The sequence below is a fragment of the Chiloscyllium plagiosum genome, unplaced genomic scaffold (genome assembly GCF_037043375.1).
Source record: "Chiloscyllium plagiosum isolate Xiang-an unplaced genomic scaffold, Cpla_swu_hap1 HiC_scaffold_34, whole genome shotgun sequence".
Classification (NCBI taxonomy): Eukaryota; Metazoa; Chordata; class Chondrichthyes; order Orectolobiformes; family Hemiscylliidae; genus Chiloscyllium; species Chiloscyllium plagiosum.
The window spans coordinates 25,687,509-25,712,844 of NW_028270172.1; the positions used below are offsets into that span (position 1 = coordinate 25,687,509).

Below are 25,336 nucleotides of genomic sequence, written 5' to 3' on the forward strand. Positions count from 1 at the left end.
CACCTCGACTGCTCTACCTTTATCAATGTGTTTTGTCATATCCTCAAAGAATTGAATAAGGCTTATCAGGCATGACTTGCCCTTCACAAAACCATGCTGACTATCTCTCATCAAACTACAGTTTTCCAAGTAATCATAAATCCTGTCTCTCAGAATCTTCTCCAATACTTTGCCCACCACTGATGTAAGACTGACTGGTCTGTAATTCCCAGGATTATCCTTATTCCCCTTCTTGAACAAGGGAATAACATTTGCCACTCTCCAATCATTTGGCACTACTCCAGTGGACACTGAGAATGCAAAGATCATTGCCAAAGGTGCAATCTCTTCCATCACTTCCTGCAGTAACCTTGGATATTTCCCATCTGGCCCAGGGTATTTATCTACTTTTAAGTTTTTCAAAATTTTCAGCACATCCTCCTTCCTAATACCAATCTGTTCTAGCATATCAGTCTGTTTCATGCTGTCCTCAGAAACATCAAAGTCCTGCTCAGTAGTCGAAAGTGAGGACTGCAGATGCTGGAGATCAGAGTCAAGATTAGAGTGGTGCTGGAAAAGCGCAGATCAGGCAGCATCTGAGGAGCAGGAAAATCGACTTATCGGCAGGAGCCCTTCATCAGGCTTTTCCAGCACCACTCTAATCTCCCTCTCAGGAGTGACTACTGAAGCAAAGTATTCATTAAAGACCTCCCCTACATCGTCTGACTCCAGGTGCAAGTTCCCTCCACTATCCCTGATCGGCCCTACCCTCACTCTGGCCATCCTCTTGTTCCTCATGATTGTAAAATACCTTAGGGTTTTTCTTAATCTTCCCCACTAAAGCTTTTTCATGCCCTCTTCTTGCTCTCCTAAGTCCATTCTTCAGTTCCTTTCTGGCTATTGTGTAACTCTCTAAAGCACTGTCTGATCCTTGCCTCTTCAACCTTAAGCAAGCTTCCTTCTTCCTCTTGACTAGATGTTCTACATTGTTGAAGAGGGTGGTGCTGAAAAAGCACAGCCGGTCAAGCAGCATCTAAGGAGGAGAGTTGACATTTCGAATATTAGCTCTTCATCAAAAGGTTCCAAGGTTCTTTCAACCTAACATCCCTTCCTTGCCCCAGTGCCAGCAGGTGCTTCCTAAACAACCTCCACGTTTCTATTGTGCATTTCCCGGAGAACATCTGTTCCCAATTGAGGTGCCCCAGTTCCTGCCTAATAACATTGTAATTCACCCTCAACCAATGAAATACTTTCCCATATCATCTGCTCCTATGCCTCTCCATGAGTATAGTAAAGGTCATGGAGTTGTGATCACCGTAACCAAAATACTCTCCCACAGAGAGATCTGATACCTGGCATGGTTCGTTGTCAAGCACCAAATCCAATATGGCCTCCCCTCTAGTCGGCCTATCCACATATTGCGTCAGGAACTCTTCTTGGACAAACCTGACAAACACTGCTCCATCCAAACTATTTGAACAAGGTAGGTCCCAATCAATACATTAGTCAGCCCGCACCCATGAGGGATATGTTTCAAGACCTACCACGGAAGCCTGAAACCGCCGATAGGAGTGTACCTATTCATTTAAATGAGAAACTTACTTTCCTGGCAGCCCCCTGGTCCCTGGTTCTGGAACGTTCCCAGTAACCTGTTTGGGTCACAGTAAACCGCGGGTAACCAAAACCACGGTAACAGGACCTACAGATATGGGGTCGCCTTGCATTAGGGAAGTTAAAGTCACCCATGACAACAACCCTGTTACTTCTACACATTTCCAAAATCTGCTTCGCCAAGTCTCTGTTGCTATTGGGGGGCCTGTAGAAAGCTCCCAATAAAGGGATTGCTCTTTTCCAGTTTCGGACTTCGACTCATATGGACTTTATAAACAAAAATGCTTTGACGATCTCCCTTTCTGCAGCTGTGATACTATTCCTGATTAGCAAGGCCACTCCTCCACCTCTTACCTCCCCATCCCCATTCCTTTTGAAACATCTAAACCCTGGAATATCCAACAACCATTCTTGCCCCTATGATACTGGCCTCTGGAGTTATTTCAAATATGCTTTGGTAAGAAGAATGAGAAGAAGCAGCACAATTTTTAAAAGGAGTACAAGATCAGGAAGTTGGGGTAGAAGCACACAAACCTGAAGGATGAGTTGAGAAAGCGCTCTGCAAAATTATGAAAAGAAAACTAAAAAGAAATTTCCTTGCAATTCTTAGCTTGCTCTATCTTCAAGTTCTTTAATTTGATTGCCTATATAGCCTGCTTGATGATGCTATTTTTACTGGATGCTGAAGATCCCCTTTAGCTGGTGCTACAATGCAAATTGAAGAATTCCTGGTTTATTTTGAAAATCACTACATCTTTGTGGGTAGCTTTCAAAAGATCAACAGGTCAAAATATTCTCTATTTGGTAATGTATAATACTGGAGTCGTAAATTAAAGATCTCAGTTACCTTCGACAACACCATTATCTGCAAAAAGCCATCAGATGTTAAACTTTCTTGGTAATTGTGAATATTTATTCACTTAAAATCCCCGTCCAACCCATCACTAATAATGATTGTGAACTGGAAATGGGCATCTGATGTCACATGCCAGGTACTGAACAACATTAATTTGGATACAACATGTGGCTAATTCTTCAAACGGTGGGATTAACAATTCTTCAACAGATTTGTAAAAATTAGTTATAGTAGTCTTTTCTTGTTTGATGATAACAGTAATGAGAAACCAAAGAAAACCAAATCTTAATTGTGAGAAGTACAGACCCAAGATGATCACATTTGGCAAAATAAAATAATTCTGTACTGAATAACTGTTTAGTGATATTTTCTTGTGATAGGGTTAGGACTTTGAGCTATGTTGTTCCTGGAGTATATCTTAAACATGAAAGTTTAAATGACCTTTGCTAGAATGGAGGAGTATTTGAAAGATGATTTAATCCATAAGGAGACAATGTCAAATGCGACATGTCAAGCATCGGAGTACTCAAACCATAAAAAAATAGATTTTCTGCTTTTTATACACAGAACCAGCAGAGCATGTTCACTATTTAAAAGTCTTCCACATTGTTTAAACCTCGTTATTGCACAAGACAGATCATATGAACAATGGTCATCAGCTGTTTGCTCAGTCAGAACTTTCAATACTACCCAATGGTTATTGGATTGTCTTAAAATATTTAATCTACTTCCCATCAAATAATCTCAATACCACTACCTTACATTAAATCAGTACTAAATGAGAATCTTTCTCCAGTCATAACATTTCAGCTCTGCCTTAATATATGGTGGGTGTTTTTGTTTTGAGGTGGAAAATGCTCAAGAACCAATGCATCACATATTTCAAAGCTACTTTGGTTTCTATAACCTGGAGGGTTGGTACATTCATACCCTGAACACTGCTCATAAAACAGAGGGTTTGCTAAACTTGGAGAAGAATTGAAGTTTAATTATTTGCACGTTTAGAAGAGCAGCTGAGCTGGATGAAAAAGGAGGGATCAGATAATGGGTAGGTGACTCACAAAGATCTGGCATTGAGAGCTCATCTAGTCATGGTTTATTAACATCATAGATGACAGCACAGCAAGCTACATATGAGGAAACATGTTCACAAGAAATGGTGACTGGTTAGTAGAAAAGCAAAGGCCCAAACAGCCTTAGGGTACAGGTATGTACATCTACAAAATGTCAAGCTAACACACAAATAAGTTGTCAGAAGTTTAATACTGGCTTTACATCTGAAGCATTAAAATACCAGGGGATAGAAATAAAGTTTCAGTTTCACCTTGGTCAGAACACACCTAAGTACTGTAAACAATACTTGTCAACAGGGTACACAGAGAGAGCAACACAAGTGAACTGAAGTGCAAGATTTTCCTCTTTGAGACTTTGGAGTCTGTCCTCTATTCCACATGTTCTCAGCAGTTCCACACATCATGTCACAGATTCAACGCAACAAAGAGTAAACTGGGTGAACAGGAATAAAAGTGCTATTAGCTGGCTTGGATGGTATTCAACAATGTTGCCAGACACTGTCTGTGGTTCACCACTCAGATCTACAAGTCATGGAGGATATAAGCTCGATATCACGTGAGCATCCTGGCGTTGGTGGGTATGGGGGGAGGGGGGGAGGGGGGGTTGGGGGGAAATGGGGAGCTTAGAGTTGGTGGAGAAGCTGGAAGGCATTGCATATAATAATGAATCAGCAGCCCAAAGTTAAAAATCATACTGAATTCTAGGAAATGCAACATCTATAAAGCTTGAAAATGACTTGATCAAAGCTTTCTGAAAATATTAAGGATCACAAACAGGATTGATCAGGGCAAAAGTATTTCCATTTGTTGGGTGGTCTAGGACTAGATGGCAGATTCAAAAAATAACAATGCATGTCAGTGTATAAATCAAAAATCTTTCCAAAAACTAAAGTCAATGTATACGTATAAGAGTATAATAATACCAGAGTGGGTGTTAAGAGAAAAAGACACCTACCATTCACCTCACCTATACCCCTCATTATTTTATAAATCTTCAGAAGGTCACCTCTCAACCTCCTATACGCCAGTGGAGAAAAGAAAAAGTCCCAGCATTTCTTTATAACTCAACCCTTCCATTCCCAGCAACATCTTGTTAAATCTCTTCTGAACCTTCTCCAGCTTAATAACATTCTTTCCATAACAGGATGGCTAGAACTTTACATACTTGATCCCTTGTAATAAAAAGGTGCCAGGAAGTAAAACATGCATTTGTGGAGTGGAACAATGTAGGCTGACTGATAAAGCTGGAATAGCATGTAGCAGCTGAAAAGACAGGAGAGCTGAGTCAACCTAAACACTCCAGTGTATACAAAAACATGATTTTGGGAGCCAGATAAATAGGGTCAGTTTATATGCAATGATTTACAAAGGAGCTGATTATTTCACGATTGAAATTAAGAAAGTTCTTATGCAAAGGGTGGTTAAAAATAAATTGGAACACATCTGCAAAATGTGTTAAATTTAAAATTATAAAATTGACTGACACCTTTGGCCCTCAGAAATCTATGGAAATGGGACAGACACAGGTACATAGAGTTGAAAAAAAACAAAAAGTGCTGGAGAATTTCAGCAGACCAGCAACCAGTGGAGAGAGATGCTGAGTTAATATTTTAAGTCCAACACAGCAGACCTGCCAAGCTTCTCCAGCACTTATTTTAGGTTTCAACAATCTGTTATTTTAGGTGCATGGAGTTAAGCTGCTGATTAGACATGAATTAATTGATTGGCAGAATAAGTTCAAGCAGTTAAGTAGCTACTTCTATCTACTTAGTTATAAATTTATAATCAAACAACTCTGACAGTGTCTCTGTGATACAGGCTTTCTCTCACATATGCAAACTAATAACCTCCTTATTCTCAAAAATTTAGTATCGATGTTCAAACTTTTATTCTGCTACTCATTTTTTACTCATTAAGATAAGTTTACAACATGAAAGTGTATTTCAACAAATAACCCTTCAAGCTTAGCTTTTGTGACCATGAACATCCACAATCCTTTATGGGAAAGTGCAGCCTTATTAGTCATCTCAATTAGTTATAGAAATCAGCTTCCTTGCACTGCTTCAAATTTTAAACATATGCTCATTTCCTTGGTGTAAGAAAAAGCACAATGACAAACTAGACTATTTTCATGATTAGGAGATGCCGGTATTGGACTGGGGTGTACAAAGTTAAAAATCACACAACACCAGGTTATAGTCCAACAGGTTTAATTGGAAGCACACTAGCTTTCGGAGCGACGTTCCTTCATCAGGTGATAGTTTTCAGATTATTTTCAAATGACTATTTCAGATTAACACATGGTTTACTCTTCCATTTGTTATCTGGATTGAGCCATCTCTGGACAGCAGTAGTTCTCAGCAATCACACAAACATTTTCCTCATTAGGCCAAGCCGATTTACCTTAATTTCCTTCTTCCGTGACTCCTCATTGTTTTCTGCCTCCTCATGTTCTCGGACACCTTGAGTCAAGTTGGTATAGTTTGCCAGTCTGTTAAGCAGGGAGGAGACCATTGGGTTCCTGTCCATTTCTTCCTGTTGAGCAAGATGATGACTTTTATTTTCACTACAACAATCAATACATAGCATATTTTCCTAAATGCACGATACAGATGGATATTGATAGTGCTGGCATTGGCCACTGTTGCAACACACAAGCTTGCCAAAATCTAGGCTGCCCCCTCTCAGTTCACATTAAATCTCGCTCCCCTATTGGCCTACATTGGGTCGTGGTCAATCAATGCCTGGATTTTAAATTTCTCATCCTGGTTTTCAAATCCCTCTGTGGCCCAGTCTTTCCCAATCTGTGCTACTAGTGATGAAAGAGGTAACAGAAACAATATGGTCCAGGATTCCTAATCAAATCCCTTGCACGCTGATTGAAAAAAAATGGTAGATGTTGGTTTTGTGGAGCTTTGCACTCTCTTGGCCAGATGAAACGAATACGTGGTGGGGAGGGGGGGGGGGGGGGGGGAAGAGAAGAAAAATGACAAATTTAAAATACAAGAAACACACTTCTAATACATGGAGATCAAGGAAGATTCAAATTGTTGAATGAGTTGGGAATGGCTGTTAAATAGTATGTCATTGCCTATTACTAGGTTAATGACATCATAATGTCCCTTCCAAATTTACATTTAGTTATATATTACAGCACTGACCCAGAATAGGCAGTATCTCCTGGCTACAGGGAGTAATTAGAGTATTACAAGCTGACATGGACAATTACCATTATAAATGAGAACACAATAATTTATAACAGAAACATAAGCATGACAAAAAAAAACTACTTTTGAAAAAAGTCTGAATCATGTAACCAAGCCCTGCTCTAATTATCCTCTTCCTCCAGTCTTTTTTTTAGAAACAACCTCAAGACTAGATCCCCTCACATGTAATGCAATGCAAGGTTGACTAAGTTAATTTACAATTTCTTTAAAAACTTTTCAAATACCATCCTAAATCTCCACTTCAGCATCCAATATACCTCCCAACATGGACTTGCAGCTTGGCTTTATTTGCAAACTGTCAAGCTCTCCAACTGCAAATGTGCAAGAGAGTACACAATATTGCACCTCATCCTTGCAACAGCCACACTAAACAAGTCCAACAGGAGGAATGGATACAAATCACATGCAAAACTTTCACTGCTCCCTTTGGGTGAGGAAAAAACAATTCCAACATGAGCTGGTCAAGTCAGAGAATGCAAAATTAATGTACATGAGACCTTATGTTATGGTTGAACTCAACATTAGTCACAGCTTTCAATAAATGAATCATCAGGGAGTTTATAATCTAACTATGTTGCAGCAGTGGAGTTATTTAGCAATCGGATTCATGCTTTTTTTCTGCAATTTTCCACCCAGATGTTGCAGCAGGACTAGTCATTCCTTTGCAATGATTGGATGTATAATATACACTTGTTCTAAATTATGGAATGCTTCAACATCGTTGTACTAAGTTGCTTCATCATTGCATTTAAGAAATGATAAAAAGGCTTTTTTTTTCTAAGCACAAATCAGTATTCACCCATGTATGGATTATATGAAGATTTAAAAAAAATAGAATTCAGATTCTCAATTGGTCTTTATCCCTCATATCCAGATTATTGACAATCGTTCAACCAAGAGGAGCTTATCCCTATACTGGTACTTGGATGCATACTAATTTTTGTGCTTGAAAACAAAATGTACTTTTATCATTTGCTTCAGCACTGCATTTAAGGACTTGATAAAACATTCCATAAAGTAGAGTTAGATTTTGTTTAAAAATCTGGCTATAAAAAGATGGCATCATGAAGCCGCATTAAAAAAAAATGACCCAACTAGTTCATTCATGGGAAAGAAAGCTGCAATTTCTGTCCAAAATAACTTAAAATTATATACCAGACTGCCTTCTGCCAAATAATCTATTTAGTTGCATCACTTTGCTACCAGATTAATAAGGGCCACCATTTTCAAGGCAATAAACACCGGTCACTTAAGTGACTTATCGATGAATAAAAACAGTTTTCACCCATGGGCTGCATTTTCAACTGGGCTGGGTGTAAAGTTACATTTGATCAGCTGCCTGTTATGGAAGTGAAAGAACTCAGAATATCTTCATAACAGTAGCTGATCACAATTCTGGCATAGCAGCTTTAAACTCTTTTGCAAATTCCAACATCCCATTCAAAACATGGATCACAAAGATCTTGGCTTTCATTGCCCAACATATGCCCATAATACATTCATCCACCCACTTACATTTGCAATTATTCCTGTCTTTTCAGAGTTAAAACCTCAGCTGCCCATATCCTGATCTGCAAGCAATCATCCTTCACCAGTTTGGCAAGCAGTCCGAGCTAACTATTAAGCAACATCTCAATTTTAAGATGCCTGTTAACATTGTCAAATCCCTCTATGACCTTGACCACTCCTATCCTAAAATTCCCCAAACCCACTGAGATTTCTGTACTCAGTTTCTGGTCTACAGTATAATTAATTTCAAATCACTAGCATTGGCTCGAGGCCCAAAACTCTGACCTTCCTTCTGACAATTCTGCCTCCCTCCTCATTTAAAACCACTTGTTGAAACCTATATCATTGACTAAGCTTTTAATCACCTAGCATATGTAGTTTGATAACACTTCTGCAATGCCTTAGGACATCTCATGACATTAAAAGTAAGACCATAGCTGCAGAAATTAGGCCAACTGACCCAGCGAGTCTGCTCCACCATTCGCTCATGGCTGATAGGTTTTCCAACCCCATTTTCACACTTTCCTCCTGTAACCTTTGATCCCATTGGCAATCTAGAACTTATCTATCTCAGTCTTAAATATATTAAATTATCTGCCCTCTACAGCCCTCTGTGGCAATGAATTCCACAGATTCACTGTTCTGATGAATGTTCCTCCTTATCTACATTCTAAAGGGTCTTCCCTTTACTCTAAGGATGTGCCCTCAGGTCCTCATCTCCCCTGCCAATAGAAAAATCTTCCCGACATTCATTGTGTCCAAACAGTTTAGTATTCTATAAGTTTCAATCAGATTCATGGGCGACACAATGGCACAGTGGTTAGCACTGCTGCCTCACAGCGCCAGAGACCTGGGTTCAATTTCTGCCTCAGGCAACTGTCTGTGTAGAGTTTGCACATTCTCCGTGTCTGCGTGTGCTCTGGTTTCCTCCCACAGTCCAAAAATGTGCAGGTTAGGTGAATTGACCATGCTAAATTGGCCGAAGCGTTAGGTGAAGGGGTAAATGTAGGGGAATGGGTCTGGGTGGGTTGCTCTTCAGAGGGTCGGTGTGGACTTGTTGGGTGAAGGGCCTGTTTCCACATTAAGTAATCTAATCTAATTCCCCCTCTAATCCTTCTAAACCCCATCAAGTATAGTCCCAGAGTCCTCAAACATTTCTCATATGTTAAGCCTTTCATTCCTGGGATCATTCTCATGAACCTCCTCTAGTCCCGCTCCAGGGCCAATACATCCTTCCAGAGGTACGGGACCCAAAATTGCTCACAATATTCTAAATGTGGTCTGACCAGAGCCTTAGAAAGCCTCAGAAATACACTCCTGCTTTTATATTTAGTCAATGACAACATTGTATTTGCCTTCCTAATTACCGACTCAACCTGCATGCTTACCTTGATAGAATCCAGGACTAGGTCTCCAGATTTTAATTTTCTCTTCATTAAGAAAATAGTCCATGCTTCTATTCTTCTACCAAAACTGCATCACCTCACACTTTACCATTATATTTCATCTGCCACTTCTTTGTCCACTCTCCTAACCTATCTGCAGCCTCCCTGTCTCAATACTACCTGCCCTCCAACTATCTTTGTATCACCTGCAAACGTAGCCATAATGCCCTCAGTTCCTTCATCCAGACCATTAATGCATTAAGTGAAAAGGTGTGGTCCTAACACTCATCTTTGTGGAATACCACTATTCACTGGCTTCCATTCAGAGAAGGACCCTTTTATCCCCACTCTCTACCTTCAGCCAGCCAGCCAGCCAGCCAGCCAGCCAATCTTCTATCCATGCTAGGCACCTTGCCTCTAACACCATGGGCCCTTATTTTACTTAACAGCCTCCTGTGCAGCACCTTATCAAAGGCCTTCTGGAAGTCCAGATAGATAACATCCATTGGCTCTTCTTGGTCTAACCTGCTCATTACCTCCTCAAAGAATTCTAGCAGATTTATCAGGCATGACCTCCCCTTGATGAATTCATGCTGACTTTGCCCTACTTTACAATGCACTTCCAAGTTTTCAGAAATCCCAATCCTTCACTACCGACTCCAAAATCTAACCAACGACTGAGCTCAGGCTAATCAGCCTATAATTTCCTGTCTTTTGCCTTACTCCCTTCTGAAACAATGGGATTACATTAGCAATTTTCTAGTCCTCTGGGACCCTCCCTGACTCCAGTGATACCAGAAAGATCACTACTAAAGGCTCCACTATCTCCTTCCAAACTCTAGGGTGTAGCACATCTGGTCCAAATGATTTGTCGACTGTCAGACCTTTCAGTTTTTCTAGCACCTTCTCCTTGGCAATGGCCACCGTACTCATTTCTGCCCTCCAACCCACTTGAATCTTTGGGATATTAGTTGTGTCTTCCACCATGAAGACTGACATAAAGCACTCATTCAGTTCCTCGGCCATTTCTTTGTTCCCCATTACCAGCTCACCAGCATCACTTTCCAGCAGCCCAATGTCCACATTTGCCTCTCTTTTGGCCTTAATATACCCAAAGAAACTCTTGCAATCTTCCCTAATATTACTGGCTAGTTTACCCTCATATTTAATCTTCTCCCTCCTTATTTCTTTCATCGTTGTCCTCTGTTGGTCTTTGCAAGTTTCTCAATCCTCTGGCTTCCCACTGCCCTTCGCCACATTATATGTTTTCTTTTTTGTTCTTATGCTGTCCCTAACTTCTTGGGTCAGCCATGGTTGCCTCAACCTCCCTTTGGTGGTGTTCTTTGCCCTCAGGATGAATTTTTGCAGCGTCTCCCGAATTACTCCCAGAAACTCCTGCCATTGCTGTTCCAATGTCTTTCCTGCTAGGCTCCTGTCCCAGTCAATTTTGGCCAGCTCCTCCCTCATGCCTCTGTAGTCCCCTTTATTCAAATGTAATACAGTTACACCTGATTCCATCTTCTCCCTTTCAAATTGCAGAGTAAATTCTATCACATTATAATGACTGCCCCCCAAGGGTTCCTTCACCTGAAGCTCCCTTATCAAATCTGCCTCATTGCACAATAAATCCAGTATTGCCTGTTCCCTAGTGGACTCCACAATGAGCTGCTCCAAAAAGCCATCTCAAAGTCATTCCACAAATCCCTTTACTTGCAATCCACTACCAACCTTGATTTTCCCAGTCTACCGGCATATTGAAATCCCCCATGATCACTGTAATCTGACCTTTCTTACAAGCCTTTCCTATCTCTTGCTATATCTTTTGCCCCAAATCCTGACTACTCAGTTTGGAGGCCTGTAGACAACTCCCATTATGGTTTTACCATCTTTGCAGTTCCTCCACTCTACCTGCACAGATTCTTCATCATCTGCCTCTACTTCCTTTATTGCTATTGACTTAGTTTCATTTTTTTTTTTACTACTAATGAAGCAACCCCACCCCCTCTGCCTACCTGCCTGTCTTTTTGATAGGACACACGTTCTTGGATATTTAGCTCCCAGTCCTGAACCCCTTGCAGCCATGTCTCCCATGATGCCCACCACATCATACCTACCAGCTCATTTACCTTATTGTTTATGCTGCGTGCATTCAGATATAACATCTTCAGTCCTGTATTAACCGTCCCTCATCTCATTGTTATTCATTTATCTAGTGTTTGAATTTTGATTCCTGACCTTTTCCAAACACACTGTCCTATTTTGTGTGCTGGAGACTTGAATAACTTCTCCTGCGTTCTCCTTTGTTTTCATATTTTTCAATGAATCCACCCCCTTGTTGTTAACCTGCAGCTTTGCTTCACATTGGTCATTATACTTCTTGGGAGTTTGACCCTTACCCTCCCTCCCTCCCTCCCCCTTTCCTAGTTTAAAATCCTGGTGACCACCCTATTTACTCTTCTCACTAGAATACTGGCTGCAGCTCAGTTCAGGTGGAAACCATCCCAGATGCCTCCTGTTCCAATACTGATGCCAGTTTCCTGCACCACTCTTAGTACTATATAAATGCAAGTTGTTGTCCTTTACATTAAATCGACTATGCAGGAAAAAAGACACATTTACCTCAAAAAGTGCCAAGTTTTTTCCTTCGTACATGGTTCCTTTGTCAATGTCTGTACTATTGATGAAAGGACTACTTTCTTTGGGAATTCCATCTCCTAGGGTAAATAAAACGAATACATCAGTACTTGAGGCAAAGAAGAGTTAACAATGTTGATCATTTAATAGTTAGCGTTTTATTACTGTGAATTGCTAATTATAGCAGAGCTAATTTACTTGAATTTGAATATTTTATTCTTCCGAGATCATTTTCATTTGGCAGGATGCACGCAGCTTATTAAAAGCAATTAGCACAATAATCCACCTTGGAAATGTACAGATCTTTTAATGCAATTTCATTTTCACATTATCTAAAATACGTTTAAACAATTCAGAACAATAGAAAACTTTAATTAATATCAAGTACATAACATTTTCAATTCCTTACTCTAACCCATTAAGAATAACCAGTGTTGTGGAACATTTGGTTAGGCTTCAAACAACACTTCACCATAGCAAGATCAGAGTTTTATTAAGCTTGATAGAGCTAGAGTAAGTGCATAATTTGTAGCTAACAGGATAGTCCTCATTTTCCATAAACATACCATGTATTGAATATTATCCAGTAATAACATAACAGATCCGATGTTCTCAATTCCCTGAATGGTGCACTGCCTTTGCTTCATGTTCAAAATCATTGTACAGGAATTATTCAGATTTTGTATCACTATGGTTACCATTTTTTACCAAATCACATTGGGAAAGGGAGCAGCTAAATGTTAACTGGGATTTAACTTTGTCGTTTCAGTTCTACCAAATCTTACATTTTGTCAATGAAAGTTCGTGGAAACACTAAATTAGCAGTTCTGCAGTTTTAAGTATAGAAGTAGTTTAAAATAATAGACTCACTAAGAATTGGCATCAAAGTTATCATTTCAAACAAAGTTAAAAGACTCATTCAAAAATAGATATCTGTATTTTGTAGTACTCCAACCTGTCCAGCTGTTTCCACCAAGAACTTGGAGGCATTTATATAAAGCAGCTCAGTCCAAACAGCACTGTAGAGTCAAGATTAAAAAATACGACAGTTTTATATTGGTCTGACCTTGTCAGTGCTACAGTGGAAGTGCCCTAGCCACCAAAGGAGGGGGATTGGTGAAGTGGAGGTAGGATTACTTCCAACTTTCCTTCAAAAGTTATTACAAAACTTCTTAAAAATAAATCAGAAGTCCTGTTCTGTCAACGTCTGTGCTTTAACATGTTAAATTGGTAGTTTCATTGTTAATTGCTTTTTACATCTTGTTGTGTCGACTTTGCGTTTTCCTACATCATAACAGTTGCTGCATTTTAAATAGTACTTTGTTGGCTGTGAATTTCTTTGAAACTTCCTGGGGTCTTGAAATTATGTAAATGCATGTTCTTCATTCCATTCACCGATTACACTGCAGTTTCTTGCAACTTGCTGTGTGCAAATGGAAGTGACAACACTTAAAGCAATTAAATAGGTTGCGAAATAGAGTTGTCCCATGAACTAAAAAGCAGTATATAAATCCTTTTTACCAAAAACACTTTCTTGAACTATTTAATTAGTGCGCAGTGGATTGCAATAGATAAATTTAGCTCAAAGCAAAGTTGCCTCTGACATCTCCCATCAATCTCAACTAATTGGCCTCGCAAATTCTTCGATTCAGCTACTAAGCTCCCATTAAATTTATTCACTTCTCTCATTCTGCAACACATCATGAATCTTCTTTTTGACTACTTATTAGGGAAAGTGAAATCACAGGACACAGACAGTCAATGTTTTATATCAAACAATGATCACTAAGCGTGGTACTGAGTTAAAAATATCTTGTTGGCTTAACTTCTACTTTCAAAAGAAAGTTTGCAAAGAAACCACATTCAAACTAGAGCAGGCTATAAGTAAAAAAAAAAGCATCTACAGTGAAAAAATTTAGGTTGATATTTGCACATTCCACTTTTACTCAAGGCCTTCGGTTTGAAACTAGACTAAGCTGTTTAAGAAAGATCAAGACTAAGGAAGTCTCAAGTGAAACAACTGTGGGTAATTTTGATGGAACTTCCACCAACTGCCAGTCCACACATAAAACTGCTACTTTAAATCATTAAATCAATACAGTATGCTCAAGTCTTGGAAGTGGGATTTCTTCCTTCATCAGAAGATTGTGGATAGTATATGCATGTGCATGTTTGGAAATGTTTGAGAGGTGTGCGGTCGGGGTGGGGAAGACAGGGATTATGTTACCACAGCTATAGTTGCTATACTGAATCAGTAGTTAAATTTCCTATACAGCAATTGAATTGGCACAAGCTTGCAGACATAAATTAACAATTCATTTCCTAAAGTAATGGGCATACTTCTACAAAGCCATTCCTTAAACACCATCCACAGGCTGGTATGATCAAAGAGAACGCATTTCCATCACAGACACAGCTGAAACATTTTCACCATTTGCATCTCAGATTTCAATCTCAAAATTTAAAATTTCACCATTGACCCACTGTTCATAACAGCAGCATCCATTGTGTATACCCCCACGTAATAGTTCTTGAACTTAAGCAGTCTTGAATAGAGAGATTCAACATAAATTTTCAAGGAATTTATTAGCCAGTCACTTCAAGGCTTCCTGGTCTCCTGTAGCTGAGTATTCCTTTACCAACAGGTATAAAGGAAGTATGTTCTCTCCTTTGCAAGCCTCCTTCTAGTGCCCACCACTGGTCACTCCACAATATCACCCAGCCTGCTTCTCAACCACCCATCTCCACCTGGAGCCCACTTCTCATGCCCACCCACTTGAAGAGCTCATGCTCGAAACGTCGACTCTCCTGCTCCTCTGATGCTGTGCTTTTCCAGCACCACACTTTTTGACTCCCACCCACCTGGAGTCTGATTCTCGTTAGTCTAATTCGCACCCTCATCCTCTCATCGCCCTTGCAGCTGCTACCTCTGCCACGGAGGAAGCCATGCACTTACAACCCAACATAACACTGCCCCATACCTTGCAGGCAGAATACTCAAGGCATCTTCTCCTGACCCAATATAAAGCCAGAACTGCTCCTTTTTCTATCCTTTCCCACATCTAGTACCCAGCAGTTGGCTGTCCCCCTCATCCCCAACCAAAAGACATTTTAAAGACTCAGTAACCCAACTCACAAAGACTCCTTATCCTACCTTGGCAAAAATCAATCTTTGTGACTCATTCATCAAAACCACTTCCCTTCCTAACTTATTTTTGTTCCTTCAATAACAGCCTAGCTCTCTCCTCTGTCTGCAGCTCAGAGTGAACATGAAAGAAAAACAGCCTGTGATTGGAGTAGCAGCTCATCAATTCTGTCAACTTTCTGGGCACAACTTTTCATTAACTGCTCACCCCTTTGATTTTGTTCAGCATTTTGAGCCACTCGGAACAAATTTACTTGCATCCCTGAACGTTTTGAATGCTCCTTCAGACTAACATTGGGAAATCACAAACTCCAAAACGCTGATTTTCTCATTATCTTTCGAGTCTAGTGGTTTCTTCAGTGGCATTGGCAGAGTCAAGTCGGGGTCGGTTCGGTGCCCAGCTGCAATTGGTGGAATCTGCATTGGTGAGGTCCAACGAGACAAGGGTATTGGTGGATGAGAGATGGTGCCAAATGCAGCAACTTTTGTTCCAGCAGCAGGAGCGCAGCAAAGGGGATTCATCCCTGGCTATCAGGCCCATGACTGAGCACTTAACAAGGAGGACTGTGAAGATGGATGTTTCTTTTATTTCATTTTCCTGCCTTTATATTCCACGCGTTGGTTTATTTTTCTGTGTTTTAAGATGGTGCCAGAGAGTGGCGAAACTTAGAAAATATGGTGAAAAACGTGTAAATGAAGATACACGTTGACAATAAATAAACCAAATATTGGGACTAGTTGTTACAAAATACTTTGAAGAGCTAATTTTCTAACATTAGGGCATATTTTAACATATTAATATTAATGTTAAGATAGGAAAGTTTTATTGTAAAAATACCAGATTGAGAACATAGTTCAGGTTGCTATTCCAAAGTAGTTTACAGTGCAAAAGCTACACAATTAGACATGTTGTCTTTGAGATGAGCTGCTTCCACTCCAGGAGATAAAAAGATCATAGCACTGTTAAAAAGGACAATTACTTATCCCAGTTTTCAAACAAAATTTATCTCCAAACTCACACCAAGATAACAGCAATTCATTAGTTAGCTCTCCTTATGGAACACTGCTGTGTGTAAACTGACTACCACGTTTCCTACATTACAATGATGACTGCACTTAGATTGTCTTCAACGTGCGTTGGGAAGTCCTAAAATCATGAAAAGGTGCTATACAAATGCAAGCTATTTTCCTGCAAATTAAATCAGTCTTGTACATACAGTGAATGTTTACAAGCCAAGCTTGTATGTACTTTCACATTCATCATGAAAACCAAGTCCACAGCTCTCACACATGGGCATTTCTGGTGCACAGCCAAGATTTAATGATTCTGCTGACTGTTTCAGTTAGATTTCTAGTTCAATGGTTCACAAGGTCAGCTAGAGGCAAGGCCTGTTTCTCACTAACCTTTATTGGCTCTGGGATCAACAACACCAAGTTTAAAATTATTATTATTGTTTTCGAATCCCTTGCCCCTCTCGCCCATCTCTAATCAGCCCAATGACTCAAAGATTTATGTTCCTCCCATTCCAACCTCTTGGGTGATGTGATCTGCACAGTCCAGCCATTTGATGGCTGTACTTTCAGCTGTCAAGCCCAGTTTTACTGTCTCTTTCTCCTCCTTTCAAGATTCTCTAAAAACCTCTGGTCTTTGACTGAGCTTTTACACATTTCATGTCTCACCTTAATACCACGACTGGATCAACTTGTGTTCGTTAATGCTCCAATGACTAAGAATGTTACACTGTGTCAACGCTACTACATAGACAATATTGTGCACTAAATCAATGGCACCACTCATTTTCAACACATTTAAAAGCAGTATATTAAAAAAAGGTACACAATGAAAGGATACTGTGATTTGAGTCATCATAGAATAATAGGAGTCATGTATGGAGCATAACAGACCAACATTAACCAGATAGTCCAAGGGCCTATTTCTGAGCTGCATAAGCGATGCCGGAAATTCCCAAACTATGGGTTGAGACTGCTCCTATTCGATTATGTCCACCTGAAGTCTTAGTCTCAGTCTCCGTCTCCAGGACACTGGTTACTGCCCATGGCTGCTTCACGGAGTCTTGAACCTAGCAGCAGTCTCCACCACTGAGCAGTGACCTGAGACCAACCCAATCACACTACTGCTGCAAAACAAGCTAGTCGCCAATATCAACCATCTCAAACCCTCAGCCTAAACTTCCTTGTCAAGAATCATAAGCTGGAACCTCTCCATTATGGAATGATGAGTGTAGAAAATGAGTGTTCAGGTATATTAAAACTGATTTACATATACAGGATTGTGGGTTTGTCTATAATATGCAAACTTTACTTAAGCCTATGCCCCCTGAGTTCTGAATGATCAAAGGGACAGGAGTTTTTTTTTAAAAAACAGGGGAGGTGGGAAACATTTTCACCCAGATGGTGGTGGGAATCTGGAACTCACTGCCTGTACAGCTGTTTAAGGTAGAATCCCTCTCAACATTTAATTATTAGGGGTGCACGTGCAATATTGAGGCATACAAGCCAATAGGCCAAGTACTGGAAAATGGTTAAATCCTTGTTTTGAACAACACAGACCCGATGGGCTGAAGAGCCTTTTCTTTGTGCTGCAGACCCCTATGACTCCATGTCTGTATGCTGTCCGACTGCCTTTGTTTCTGTTGTCAACTGGGGTTGTGTCAAATAGCAAGTTTCTAATGGGGTCCTACTGCAAACTGCAACTTCTCTCAATTCAGTAGCATAGAGATTTACAATCACTGGTTTGCCCAATTTAAGACAACACAAACAAACCCTCATTTTAAAAACAACGTGAACTCTGGGAATAAAAACAAGATTTCGTCAATACTCAACAAGTCTCACTTAACCTTTTTAGTCAATGACCTAGTGAAGGGTCAGTGAACTGAAACATTAACCCTGCTCTGCTCTCAACAGACACTGTCTGGCCCAAACACTTCCAGTATTGTCTGTTTCCATTTAATTCTGACTGATTTATATTTATATAGTAATGGATTATACTGGTAAATTAGTCTTAGGCTACATACAAAATACTACATAGGCACCTCATTTGCAGTGGAAAGAAAATTGGACAAATTATAAAACTGGCCATCAACCTGTGTTGTATTAAAGACCCAGATGTCAAAACAAAAATAAGAGTCTTGGAAGTTCCGTCTGAACTAAGAACTGGTCTTTATTTCAGGTAAGTTCCAGATTTCCACCACCATGAAAAAGTGCTTCCCGATTTCATTCCTAAATGGCCCGTTTCTGTTAGATTGCACTTTGTTCTGGATTCTTCTACCAGATGAAACGCTCTCAAACTGCTGATCAAATCTGCAAATAATTAAGCTCCTTGATTAGATCAACACCTAAAGCTTAACTGAAGGATACACTTATCAGGTTTATACAACCTGCCCCAAATTACCCCTTTAAACTCCAGTTTCATCCCAACAAATCTGTGCTACAACCTGGACTATCCTTAGATTAGATTCTCTACAATATGGAAACAGGCCCTTCGGCCCAACATGTCCAGACCGACCCTCCGAAGAGTAAATCATCCAGACCTATTCCCCCATCCTATATTTACCTCTGATTAATGCACTTAACACTACGGGCAATTTAGCATGGCCAATCTACCTAACCTGTATATCTTTGGATTGTGGGAGGAAACCGGAGCACCCGGATGAAACCCACGTGGCACGGGGAGAATGTGCAAACACCACACAGACAGTCACCAGAGGCAGGAATCAAACTCGGGTTCCTGGCGCTGTGAGGCAACGGTGCTAACCACTGAGCCACTATGCCACCCCTTCTGTGAAATTCCTTCTGGAAGTTCAGTAAATGGAAACCAAACTGGTGTACAGATAACTGCAGTGTGTTCTGTAACTGAAGTGTTACTTCCTTGCTTTATAATCCAGTCTAGAGATGAAGTTCAACATTCCACAAACCTTTCTGGATTAGCGTTTGTACTAGTTCACTAGCTTTTACTGATCTGAATACAGAGGTTGTCTTGCTGAGTGAGAATACAGAGGTTGTCTGCTTCTTTACTGACTTCCACTCACTATCACAGTGATAAATTTGTGAAGACCAGAAAGCTCCGCTGCACACAGATATTGGCAAGCTTTCTAGAAACAGTTTTAAAAGATGGTAGCAACTGCTAAACTTTGCTTTCAAGAGTCCTGTGAAATCAGGAAATGCAATGATTCTGATGATCAGGAACTAATTATCTATTAGGTCAAATCTACTGCACCGGTGCAGGCCGTTCAGCCAATAGATTTATGTTTTACATCAGCTTCCTTTTAGTTGCTGTATCTACCATCACAACCTCCCAGGTTCTCATTAGGGTACTTCAGCTAGTACACCCTCACAATACATCAATGTTGTTGGTCCAGAGACAAATGTGGAGCTTGCTACCAAGTGATGATGATGTAGCTATGCTTATTCCTAACTATCATCAATAAATTTCATCTTATAATTATGATCTAATTTTGAACTTCCCAGAAAATTGGAACCATTTCTACATCTATTCTATTGAGCTTTACAGTTTAAAGTCATCAAAAAAGGTCACGACTCAGCCTTCTCTTTAAGGATTCCAACTGGTTCAGCCTTTCCTCCCAGCCATGATAATTATCCCTGTATATTTATTTTGCACATTTTCACTGATGTACACATATCTCTTGGTTCTTTTGCATGTATAAACCAGCAGTTTTCTGGGGGTTTTCTGCAGATGCAAACGTTAACAAGAAAACCAAAGATCAGATCTGTTGGACATAGTGGTTTATTAACATCTGCAAGAATAACCAGTAAATTGGGTGGAAAATGTTTAACAGTGATAATGGCTGAAGCAAAGAAGAAAATGGAAACAAAGTAGCAACTGTGCCTAACATTATTCCTTAAGAGTTATTGGCATTCCAGGGGCAAACTCCACATTGCTCTGGTTTTCCAAAGCTCAACTCTGGTCATCTAAACTTATCTACATTTTAAAAAATTTTGAACAACTCGCAGAGTCTAGCCTTAGAACAGAACACAACAAACCGTGTTTCTTGCACTCAAAATGTAATTGATTTGAATGGAAACTTGCTACAGATTCATTGACAATGCTTCTTTTGTTATGGCAAATCACAATTAACTAGGAGTGTCTTGCCCACAAACCTGTAAATTTCCCAATTCTAAAATCATTGAAAAGAACATTAAAATATTGAACTGTTTCCTAACTTTATTGGTGCACAATGTAATGAGGGAGTTAAATGATTTACCATTTAAAACATGCATGTGGTAGTACCTAAAATGCTTTAAACACAAAGGCTCTTTGCATATATATTTAGGACAAATCTACATTTAAAATCAGGGACATAATCACTCGTTGCTGTCTGTGCATGATAAAACAAAAATGTTTTAAAACTAGTTTTAAAGACTGAGAAAATTTGATTCACACAAGACAAAATTGGGCAGTCTACAAAAGTATGTGCTCATTTGACCAATTAATTCTTCTTAGAAAACTACTTCAAACTAGCAGAGACTTGAGAGTGACGTCATTTAACCAAGAACAAGAAAGCGTTTTTTTTATAAAGGAAGACTTTTCCACGTTAATATTTACACAACCTGCTGATCCATCTCTGAGCCAAAGGAAATAATGTTGCTAAAACTGAGTAATAGTCCTACGCATATTGTTTCTCAATCATTTTTGTATCAACCTCATGCTAAAAGATTTAAGACAACAAAAGCTGTGAAACAGGATTGTAGAATCAGATAAGCAAGAGTAGAAGATTTTCACGGTTCATTCGTATTGTGACATGCATCCTCTCAGCAGCAGGCCAAGCTTACAGGATCTAGTCAGATCAGTTTAGCCCATCAGCAATGCTAAATGCTTGAGGCAAAAGGGTGTTCTGCAGTTTGTGGGGAATTATGGACAGTAAGAGGTTTGTGCAGAGATCAGCCTTCGTGAAGCCAAATCAACTCAAATTGCGGACAACAGGTGTTTGCAAATCTCAGTGTAATGGACCTCCAGGAGGGCATTATAACCCCTTGTTGGGAACTGTTTTGGAAATAATAGATGTGCACCAACAATATATATTTCTACAGCCTCCACCTGTAATGTAGGTTTTCAACAAATTTCATACATGGGTTGGGTGCACCCTATAACCAACATTAATTTCCCATTCCAACTGCTCTTAAGCTAGTAGCAAACCACCTACTACAGTCATTAGGGTACAGGGACAGCCACAGTGCTGTTATTGAGAGATCCCCCCACCCCACCCCGCAGAGGTCAGTGAGAAGGAACAACAATATGTAGAATAATAAAATCCTGTAATATGGAAACAGTCCCTCCGAAGAGCATCCCACCCAGACCCACCCTAATCTCTGCAACTCTATCCCTCATGGCTAATCCACCAAGCCTGCACACTATGGGCAATTTATCATGACCAAATGACACAACTTCACATTTTAGGCTGTGGGGGGGTGGGGGTGGGGGGTGGGGGTGGGGGGGGGGGGGGGGGGGGGGGGAGGAGGAAGAATTGGAACACCTGGAGGAATCCCACATAGACATGGTGAGGACGTGCAAACTCCACACAGTTGTCACCAGAGGCTGGAATCGCACCCGGATTCCTGACTCTCAGGCAGCAATGCTAACTACACCATCGCAAATGGTAAAGATAGTTTCAAACAATAATGATGCATGGTTTGGAGGAATTTGTAGGAGATGCCCCTGTGCATCTGCTGCCTTCATGTGTCTAGGTGGTAGAAGCGGAGAGTTTGGAATGTACTGTTTGAGTAGTCTTAGTGAGCAGCAGCATTGCTACTATCTACAAAATGCAACAGTGTGCACTAAACATGAATGATAGATGAAGTGGACTGTGAAGGTGGTGAATCGGAGCCATTCAAACAGCTTCTGTTTTGTTCTGGGAGGTGTTACATTTTATGGAGTGTTGTTGGAGCTGTACTGCCCCATGCAAGCAGATTCCATCACACTCCTGACCTGTGCCTTGGAAATGATGGACAGGGCTTGAGGAGTCAGGAGAGGAGTAAAAGAGGCCTTAAATACAAAAAGCAAGTGTTTTACAGGCAAAATAAGTGTCATAGAAGCCAGGCAATCTCAGATGGATTCAAAAAAGCATCTTTGAAGAAGGAAGAGAGAGAGAGAAATTTAGGGAGGGAATTGAAGAGCTCAGGATCTAGATGGCTAAAGGCACAACCATTAACAGTGGGGCAAAAGGGAGTAGGGGGGTAACTGAGAGATGGTTTACTTATTTATTAGAATGGTATGATCCCAATTAGAAATTTATACAGCAAGCAGGGATGTTCAACTTCAGCAGGAAACATACCCATGTTACCCTTATACCCTTATGTTCTCTCCATAGGTGTATTCAGAGGACATTTTAAATCACATGAAATTGGGCAGAAAGTTTTCTATATCAATTAATTGAACAGGACATCCAATTCTGTCAGAGAAATGGAGAAAGAGTAAGGCAAGAGACCTAGTTAGTCACCACAACAAATTCATGCAGTCAAAACTCTAAGATTTGGCCAATTTGACAACACCACATTTATACCCTATGTTCTAACACCAGCTGATGTCTGTTTAGTTGTGTAACTACTGAATGTAAGTCATATCCCAGAATAAAATCTAACACAATGGATTATTTTTGGGTTACTGTGGTGGTCATTCACTGAAACCCATGCATGCAAGGCTGAGATTTAATGTAAAAACAACATAAGTTTATTATTCAAAAAACTATCCAAATATAAAGTGAAAAATCTTAAAGCATATGACAAAACAAAGTTGCATTGGTTCCTGAACAGTATCACTTTACAGCACTTCACATTCAAAGAAATTATCTTCTGTATCAAATTTTCCCCTCTGACCTAAATGCTTCTCCCCTGTCCTGTGAACTGTGAAGTTGCCTTACATGAATACTCACAAAACTGAAAGCTTAGGAGTTTCTCAGCCTTTTAATAACCTGCAAACATTCTTGCTTTGGAAGTTTTACAAGCTAAAAGCTTTGACACCAAGGTAATTGAACCTGTCCTGAATCATCCTTCTACTCCTTTCTCGGAGAAAAACTACATTTGCATCTGAACCAAGTCAGGTCCCCTTAAAAACCTCCATCCTTGGGTTTTCTAAGCTAATAATCAATCAATCAATCAATCAATGACTGTTCTAAACCAAAAAGTAAGTAATATCTTTCAATATTTACTCCTTATCACCAATCCCACAATATAAACAAACAATCTCCCATTAACATTCCAAGAGCTTTTAGTCACCTGCCCTTGGATACGATAGATTAGGGCACAGTTTCTGGAGGACTGTCTAAACTTTTTTTAAAAAAGTCCTTCACAAAAGCAACCACTCATATACCACTAGTTTAGACTCCAAATTCTTCTTTAAAAAAAACTATAGTCATGCATGTAAAAATCTCACGCTTTCATCACAATGCAGACTTGTAAAGATAGTATTGAGCATCATTTTGATTCCTACAGTTGATACGAGATTGCTTGCATAATGCTGTTGGGCTGTATACTAGCCCAAGGCCTGAAGGGTGTACAAATTGGAGGGCAGCTCCAAGTAGCTGGGTCGTGTTATACCTCTTAACCCTAGTGTACACCTTTGACCACAAGTCAATCAGGCAGTGATCATCACAGAGATCTCGAGACCCTGTGAGAAAAGGAACCTGTTGGATTCATTCCCATACAGACTAGAAAACTCATTTGGCAGACACCTCATCACCAGAACTTACAAACAAGCACCAAAATGTAGTTCATGAGAAAAGCCCTACATCAGATCCTCCTTGCATTCCCAGAGTTTCACCCTTATGACCATGCCCACAGGGGACTTTGGTGGGCAAGGGATTGCTGTCAACTACCTTATCGAAGTGCCTTTGTAAAGGAGATCTGGAGAGACAGAGATGGCATTGCATGTGTCAAGATTCATCCTGAACAGCTCTGTTGTGCTTTGTGCGCTGGTCCTAGGGAAACACACAGGAACATCAACTGCTCTCAGAAGTCCACCAACTCTGTCCAAGATGTTGTTTAGTTTTCCCGATAACCTGGCATTCCATTGAAAATCGGTGTCCTCAAATGACTGCTGCTACTGCCTAAAGGTCCAGAGCTGGGTGTCGAGTGTCTCACTAATGACTGGGACAGCTGCCGTAGATGGGGAAAATTTGTTATCAAAGGCTTTCCAGCCTTAAATGTATTGAGGGGCTTCCAACAGTAGAATCTTTCAGACCGATACATCAACCATGAAGTGTTACAACATTTGATTTGCTGATTTTCAAGACCAATAGCCAATATTCATTTCATGCCTTTAAAAATGTAGTAAAGCATCAAGGTATTTTACAGAAGCATTCAAAGACAAAACATGTCATCAAGCCATGCAAGATGTTGCAAGGGAATATTATAAATGGTCATTTGGTAGCATAGAGCTGGAGTACTGCTGCAAAACAACAAATTTTGTCAAAGCTTTACATCTTGCATTCATCAAGATAATCTGCAAGAAATAACAATGCAAAGGGAAAATAACCTTTGATGAGCGCAAGACAAAAAGTTTTAACAAAAATGTATTTACATTATTACATTAGATGATTTAAAGACTCAGATTTTAAGCTTTCGGTGAAACTTTATCATCCACCTAAATGGGGCAGCTGAATCTCCAGTTAAAGTTCCTAAACCGTTCTTCTCCAAAAAGAGTGGAAGGGACATATTCTGGTCAAGGCAATTATATTTGAACTAATCATAACAGCTCTCATCACTGTAGAAAAATTAGCCATTTCACTTGACTACTTAAATGACAGCTTTACAATACAAATTCACTCGCTGTAAGGTACTTTTTGAGGGTGTGGAGAAACATTCCTATAGCCCCTGTCCAGAAATAAACTCATTTGTTTCTCAAACATAAAAAGAGAAAGATTTTCAACTATTTGCATCGATAT

At 40.0% G+C, this 25,336-nt stretch overlaps 1 protein-coding gene across 4 annotated transcripts in view; it reads right to left on the bottom strand.

The window, feature by feature from the left end:
* The window catches only part of LOC122564442 (solute carrier family 12 member 7), a 223,530-nt gene that overhangs the window by 77,546 nt on the left and 120,648 nt on the right, over positions 1-25,336 (bottom strand). For all 4 annotated transcript variants that reach the window (XR_015752843.1, XM_043719309.2, XM_043719307.2 and 1 more), the window contains exons 2-3: positions 12,260-12,354; positions 5,923-6,054 (exon numbers count right to left, since the gene is read on the bottom strand). Coding sequence is in view for 3 of the 4 variants with exons in the window: in XM_043719309.2 (XP_043575244.2) it covers positions 5,923-6,054; positions 12,260-12,354 (227 nt within the window). In the remaining variant the exon portion in view is untranslated. The remainder of the gene's footprint in view (positions 1-5,922; positions 6,055-12,259; positions 12,355-25,336) is intronic.